Source organism: Rhododendron vialii, chromosome 11a (genome assembly GCF_030253575.1).
Source record: "Rhododendron vialii isolate Sample 1 chromosome 11a, ASM3025357v1".
In the NCBI taxonomy this organism is placed as follows: domain Eukaryota; kingdom Viridiplantae; phylum Streptophyta; class Magnoliopsida; order Ericales; family Ericaceae; genus Rhododendron; species Rhododendron vialii.
Window position 1 is genome coordinate 23,825,314 of NC_080567.1, and position 7,716 is coordinate 23,833,029.

The 7,716-nt window shown below is 37.5% G+C and overlaps 1 protein-coding gene across 1 annotated transcript; it reads right to left on the reverse strand.

The window, feature by feature from the left end:
• Window positions 1–3,988: 3,988 nt before the first annotated feature.
• On the reverse strand, window positions 3,989–6,777 carry LOC131306589 (transcription factor CSA-like). Its single transcript, XM_058332924.1, has 2 exons — window positions 6,294–6,777; window positions 3,989–5,204 (listed from the first exon to the last, which is right to left on the reverse strand). Exons 1-2 carry the CDS (start codon window positions 6,463–6,465, stop codon window positions 4,348–4,350), a joined length of 1,029 nt encoding a protein of 342 aa, XP_058188907.1. The 5' UTR covers window positions 6,466–6,777; the 3' UTR covers window positions 3,989–4,347.
• Between the last annotated feature and the right edge of the window lie 939 nt (window positions 6,778–7,716).

Here is a 7,716-nt window from a genome sequence, read left to right on the forward strand (position 1 = left end):
CAAGAAGGCAGGATTTGGTGGAGTTTTCAGAGATAGCAGTAGTGGCAAATGGATTCTTGGATTCTATGAGAAGGCCACAAGTACTTGCGGATTTGAAGCTGAGCTCTGGGCAATTTATAGGGGCGTAACTATTATCCTCGAGAAGGGAATGTACAATTAATGTCAAAGTCGAATCGAATTCCACTGAGGCGGTGCGTATTTGCAATGAGGGATCACCCCCTGATCATCCTCAACGTTACATAGTGGAGGAAGCTAGAAGAATTGCCGCAAGGGACCAACGCTAGCTACTGTGGCCCATATTTTCAAACAAGTGAATCAAATTGCCGATTGTTGTTTGGCAAGACTGGGATCTCAACAAGACGAAGACCTCATTGTACGTTACATCAAATGTTCCCTTGGCTAATAGGGAGAGTTTGTTTTGGCTGACGCTTTAGGCGCAGGGGACACCTTCGTACTTAATTTTTGATTGGCCTCTGTTTGCCTTGTTTTATCTTATGCTATGTTGATACTCTATCTCGGCTGTAGGCCTTTTGGCATAATCTAAAGAATTTTCGATTGACCAAAAAGAAAAACAATCTAATGGAGATGCCAAAAAGAAAAACAATCTAATGGAGATGGACCTTCTCCAATCCATGGAATGGAATGGACAGTCCGTTTTTGTGAGTTCTTTTTTGATGCACTTTGATTATCCAAACCGTCTAATGGACCTGTTGATCAAAATCGGCCTAAAAAAGATCTACACACTAGCAAAACTAGACCATCCATTAATTCTATTCTAAACCAAAGAAGAATATCCATCTCTGGTGTCATATATTTCCTTAGTAGCCAATCAATCATATTGATTTTTTCAGAAACTCAATCATAACTTAGACATATCAAAATCACTCACAAATTTGGAACTTTTATTCTATATTAACTGCATGGTTTCTTAATATTTTTAAAAAAAAGTATTTTCCACAATAAGTAGACAAACCTAGCACAATCCATTAGAACCTCCACAATCATTTTTCAAATAATTGTATTTTTTATTTAGTTACTCCCTCGGTCCCAAAATAAGTGTCCGGCGCGCAAAATTAGGATTTACAAAACATGGATGTTTTTTATTAAAAAATTTAATTTTTTTTTTACAATCTAACAAAATTCATTGCTATCTATTGATTTGTGAAAAAAAAATTGATTTTCTTAACGAAACAAATGGATCTTTTTGAAGGCTTAAGTTTGCGCGCCAAACACTTATTTAGGGACGGAGGGAGTACTTTTACTCATACTCCATAATTTAGCATAACTATAAAGGGCTTATGAATGTGCAACGTACGGGGCGCGACTAAGTAAAACCAGTATTGACCATTTTTTTTTTTAGATCGGCCAGTATTAACCAATTGAGATGTTATAATATGCTGTGAGTCAATCGGAAACAAGAAATTGCTTGGTGAAATTAAAATCTCCGTACTAAAAAAAATGTGGTACGAGTTCATGGTAAAAGGAAAAGTATCATGAACCAATGACAAAACGATCCTTAGCCTTCAAAAATATGATACCCTCCCCGAAATCTACCATGAGTGATTTTTTAGTGCCGAGCGGGCATATCCTACATGATATCCACTCAGCACATTCGAGCCATCCGATACACTTTTAGACGGCTCAGATTAAAACCCTCTCTCTCCTCTCACCCCAACACTTTCTTTCTCCTTTTTCTCTCTCCAAATTTGAGCTATTCAAACACGTAATGGACGGCTTGGATGCGCGAGCGGGCACCACGTGATACCCGCTCGGCACTGAAAAATTTTCCATTTACCAGGCCCTATCAAATTCTTTTGGGTCATTTCATACCGGGCTTCGTCCCAACTTTAAATTGGATCCCTCAATAGTGGACGGTGAGTTTGTTCCCCTCGGATTAATTTAGTCGAAGTGTGCGTAAACTGGCCCAGAGAGCAATTTTATATGACAGAGAGAGAGAGCGCCTTTTAGGTAGGTTAAACCGGTAGGTGGGTTGTATTTTTCATATATATGGACTCGACTTTCAATTAATCTCACATTTCATTGCTAGCTCATCGTCTAATTATACTATTTCAGTTGTCATCATACAGTATAGGATGCTGTGAATGTAATGGAGAAGTTAAATTTGGCCCATTAAAAAAGCCTGCTGATTTTGTCACTCTTTTTTTGTTAACATCACTCTCTTATAAGTGCAGGAAAATGGAGTTAACAAAAAAAGAAATGACAAAATCATTTCCCTAAAGAAAATTTAGATTAACTCATAGTAGAATCAATTCTTGATTCCGCCGTTGAAATCCAGTATCTATTCCATATCCATGCAAATCCAACCTACTGAGAGAGAGAGATGGGATTCATTTTGACATTTTATCAAACGATTCTCCAATGGGCGCATCGCTAAATTAAATCAAATCAAATCAAATGGATTAGTAATATTACCATTGAATTATTATTAATTTTTATATAAGACCGTAAATTACCATCGTCACAGTACGTTCACTATCACCGCAACATAATTACCATCGCCACACCAAAACCCGTTGTTGTCACACCAAAATCAGTAACTCCACATCAAATTTTACTAACGTCATGCCAAAATTACTTACGACAGACTACCTTATTTCGGTGTGTACAAGTATATTTATTTGTTAGGTTACTGTAAAAGTAGATATGTAATTTTTATTTTTATTTTGCTAAGCAAAAAGATTTTGTTAATCTTTGAGGAAAATAACAAAGATTAAACGGATCTCGAACGCACCAGCAAAAAAAACACCCAACCAATACCAAAAGATGGCAAGAGCCAACCAAACCTAAAATCATGCATGAAAACACCACAAGGATTACCCGCAAACCTAAAATACCAAACCAGCCGATCAAAAAAAGAAAATACCACAAACGACTACAAGCAAAGGCAGCCCAAAATAGAGACCAGATAGAACAAAACACAAACTATACCCACCTCCGAAACACACAAGACCAAACACACCTGAACCACAAAAGAAACAAACGACGAACAAAGACCGAAACCCCATATAGAAACCGAAGCAGCAAAACCGCGCATTTACAACTCCAAAGTAGATATGTAGCTAAATTACCGTTAACGGATTGAGTTTTACGCCGAATAAATAGTTCAATTTAAATAGCTCATCTACTATGGAATTATGGATAACAAATTAACGATCCAACTCATTTCTTCCGGACTTCAGCCCGTTAATTATTTCCACTGTTCCCCGAGATTTCTTCTCTGTAATGGTTGCCATGCAGTTATATCCATGCATTAGCATGGGACTGGTCCGGACACCGGAGTTGTCGAAGGTGGTAGACTATTGCCATAAAGAATAGATTCTCGAAAGGTAAGTAAAAACTAGTTTAGACTGTATTTCCTCCTTTTTAACATTTCTTTTCATTTTCGTTCCTATTCTATTTCTTCATTCCCTACTACATGATGAATTTATAGAACCTGTACGTCTAAGTGATATGCACATTACCAAATTCATGATGTAGAATTCGTTTGGTTCATTTTATGAACTCAGATCATTCAAAATAAGTATCTCTTCTAAATTTTCTTTTGTTGTTGGCTCATTCATACCCTAATATAGATTTCATTTCAATTAATTTATCAATGACTTCGTTTAACCAAGAATAGAACATACAATCCTTTAATATCAGCAATTCTGGAATTTTCGAAGTGAAGATTTTTTTTATCGGCAAAACAAACTTTTATAAAATTCGATCGGATCCCATCGAGGGGGAGGCAAGGAGCGTCAAAATGGTACACTACCAAAATAAAGAACAGTACAACAGAAAACATCCAACCAAGAGTTGGTGGAAAAACCAAAGACTCCTCAAGAACACCACTAGAGTTTCAACTTTCGAATACCATCCTTCTTATCATTCAACGAGCATTTTGTATTTCATAAAAATTAGGGGCAATATAATTTTTACGTGAATCCAACTTTCAAGCATTAAGATACGTTTCAAACGCGGATGATTATCATAAAGAATTCCCAATATATCATAAGATTCCTGCTCTTGAAAATTTCAATATCTCAAACCTACAAAAACTAAGAATCCATTACCCCACCTTCTTCATTATCTGTAAACTCATGCCACTAGATAGTTCTTCAACACATGTCTATGGTGTATATGGTATAGTATATATTTTGAAATCCTAGTTATTACAATAACAGCTAAACCAATCCCTAACCCTAATACATAATCATATTTTGCATGGCATTCCCATGCATGCATCATAAAATTCAGATGTAAAACTACAAAGGGAAATAAGGGGAAAATATGCATATACATACTAATGTATATGTTACTAAGATAAATATTATTGGAAAAACTTAATCAAGAAGAGATTCCCACACCAAGAAAATCTATGAATGGAACATCCTTGTGCTTGATAGATTCATCTCCATCCTTTTTCTCATAAATAGCTGCTCTCATCTTTTCAAATGGGCAGTGTGGATTATCACCAAACCTAACCAAATCTTTCTTGATCATCACTCCATTTGTTGCATCACCGCCGCTGCCGCCGCCGCTGAGTAATTTAGAGTACCCTAATGAACTTGGAACGTTAACTCTCTTGCACTTTTGGAACCCTAATGGACCAAAGTCGCGGAACCCTGCGTGCGCAGAATCCTTCAAATTGTATCTCCAAAGAGGTTGGCTAAAACTATTTGATCTCTCTTTGGAGCAGTAATACGTACTGGGGTTCAAGCAATCTCCCCCTAATTCTCGTCGTAACGAGTCCGTTCTGGACGGATGTTTCGCACCCGAATCGGGCGGTCTAGTAAATGTCCAAGAAGTAGATGCGCTTTCTTCATTCGGAGTCTGGAACTCGACGAATCCGAAACTCTGGAACACGTTTTTCAACCTGTGATTCTCCGCGGGACTGGCGTTCCGTCTCCGGAAGTCGTAAGAAGGGGCATTGGTGGCGTGATCGCCGAGAGAGAATTGGAAACTTCTCTTCCCGCCGCATAGCTTGGAGTTGGATTTCTCTCTTTCTTTCCTCGCCATGATGACATGCCAGTGGTTCTTCACGGCATTGTCGGTTCGACCCGGGAAGAGCCTGGAGATCAAAGCCCACTTGTTTCCATGTATGCGATGAGCTGCAAGGAGCCTTTCTTCCTCTTCCTCTGTGAATGGCATTCTGTTGATTCTTGGATCAAGTTGGTTGAACCACCTCAATCTGCAACTTTTTCCTAAATAGAAAACGAAATATATCATAACCCATATCTTAATACTATTAGATAATATAGACACACTCACACACAAACGTACTTATATATGTATCCGTTTTCGCCATACGAATAGAGGGATTTTTCATTGAGATTTTTAACTTTGGAAAGAAGGAAAGATTTTGTTATCCTACATTTACGTGACCCTCACCCATTGGAACCATATCCATATCATTCTGTACCTAGAACAGTTTATTTTTTCTTCAAATAATAACAAGAAATTTAGTGTAATAGCGAAAGTATAATACGGCGCCGTATACATGCAGGTGCAACTATTACAGCAATTATCATAAATAAGACAATTGCATACAGATACAAGAACACTTTCAAATACTATTACCAAATGTAATAGTTGGTACACATCGTTATCGGAGATTTGTGCTAGTTAGAAGTCCTGAAACACAGTTCGTTATCCTTTATTTACCCGTTTGGTGGACATAAATTACACTGGATGAAATACATGCATACATATGGGTATAAAAATATGTTTATTATATAGTTGAAGCATTTTCAATTAATTGCATATCGAAAACCACTCAATTTGTTTCTTCATGTGGGGAGCATGTAGCTAGGTATTCATGCAGTGGACTCTATATCTATGAGTGATCTCACGTGCTAGATTTTTTCTGATTCAAGATCTTCCCCATATGATTTTCTCATCTATTCACTTTTTTTTTTCTCGGCAAACGAAACATTTTATAAAACTCGAAAGGGGTACATCGAGGGAAAACATCATAACTCGCAGAGCTTAGATACACCAGAAAATACCAACGCATCTAACCGATAGTTGGATAGCACACCTCAAAACTAAATTACAATCTTAGTTTTCGGATATGCATCCACATGTTCACTTTGACAACTAACTTTAATAGAATTTGGAATTATGAGGAATTAACATCTGAAAATCGGTGATTAATTTGCCCATAGTAAATATTCAATCCTATACTTTTAATTGTTAGATCGAGAATGATCCAATTAAGAAACTCTCTCTCTCTCTCACACGCGCGCAAAGTGTTTTTTTTTTTTTTTGGCAGCTCTGAGAGAGATACATACCCGATCGTCCTTGGAGCTTCTCAGCAATAGAATTCCAGTTCTGAGGACCATATTGCTCCACAAGCCGCCGGAGTTTTTCATCCTCGGCGGGTCTCCAGTGGCCACGCGGACAAGTCCTAGCATCAACATCACTGCAAGATCCACCGCCGCCGCCACCACAGGCTTCTTCCATGGCCACCAACTATACACTATATAGCTAGCTAGCTAGCTTGGGCGATGGACAGGAGTTCTTCTTCAACATCAAAATGCAACAGAGAAGAGTCGAGAGCAAGATTTTAAAGGGAGGATCAGAGATTTAGGGAGGAGGAGAGAAGAAAATGTGGGGGATATAAGAAAGTGGTTGGGTTGGGTTTTTAGGGTTGTGGATGGGCAGTCACTTTTGTTGGTTTCACACGACACTAACATTTGAGCGAGTCCATTTGTTTTTGTTTGTTTCTCATCTCATCTCATGTATTACCCACTTACCCCCCTTGGTTCTTTAGTTTGCTATTGCCCCATTAACCCCTCTCTCTCTCTCTCTCTCTCTCTCTCTCAAGTCGCACCCAAGTTTAAGTCGATGCTGAAATTGATTCCCAGAAATTAGTCGAGAAATATATGTAAGAACGCAAAAGAACCACAAAATGCGTCGTTTGAATGAAAGTCATACTCGTCTAAGGTTAACATCGCGCCAAAAACACTAATTTGGCTCTACGCAAACGCATTTTAACGAGACAAATCGGACATTCCAAAAAGCCCAAAAAATTGGCTTTATCTTGGATTTTTCAAAACATATTTAGGTAAAATTCATGATTTTTTGCTTTTCCGACTCGTCTTAACGAGACGAATCGAAAAACCAAAAAAGCGAGACGCAAAATTAAAAGCCGCAAAAAAAAAAAATTTAAATAAGGACAAAACAAGAAAAAGTCCAAAAAGTACCCAGCGGAAAGCCACCTTACTTGGTGTAGGAAAAGTTAAATACGGTATTCTAATGTAGTACTCCATTTTGATGTGATCTGTTGTGTGAATTATTGTGGCTAAAACGCATGGGTATGGTATAAATTTTGAAATTTTGGATTAATTACTTGACGAAGTCCTTTCCCTCCAAGAAGCTTTACTAGTAGGTGCTTAATTAAATCCCTGTCAAGGCTCAAAATCACCATTAATGTCCATTTTTGCTGGTCATCATCAATGTGATCAGATTGCTTTTGCTTGCATCATTCGGAAAAAAATAACTCTTACTTAAAATAAAACCTTGTTGAGAATAATCCGGCAGAGATGTTTCCGAGATTACAAGTTTACTATACTATATTAATATATAGGACCTTTTATTTTGATACTCATTTCATTTTCATCAATTTAAACTCTATATCTTTATGCCTATTTTTAACCCGATCTTCTGTCGTAGTTGGAAGAACAAATTAATATATACTAAGAAGACAAATTC

Coding starts and splice junctions, on each gene's coding strand:
- LOC131306589 (XM_058332924.1), bottom strand. CDS start 6,465: ATGGAAGAAGCCTGTGGTGGCGGCGGCGGTGGATCTTGCAGTGATGTT. Junction 5,205..6,293: donor GAAGCTCCAAGGACGATCGG/GTATGTATCTCT, acceptor TTTTCTATTTAG/GAAAAAGTTGCAGATTGAGG.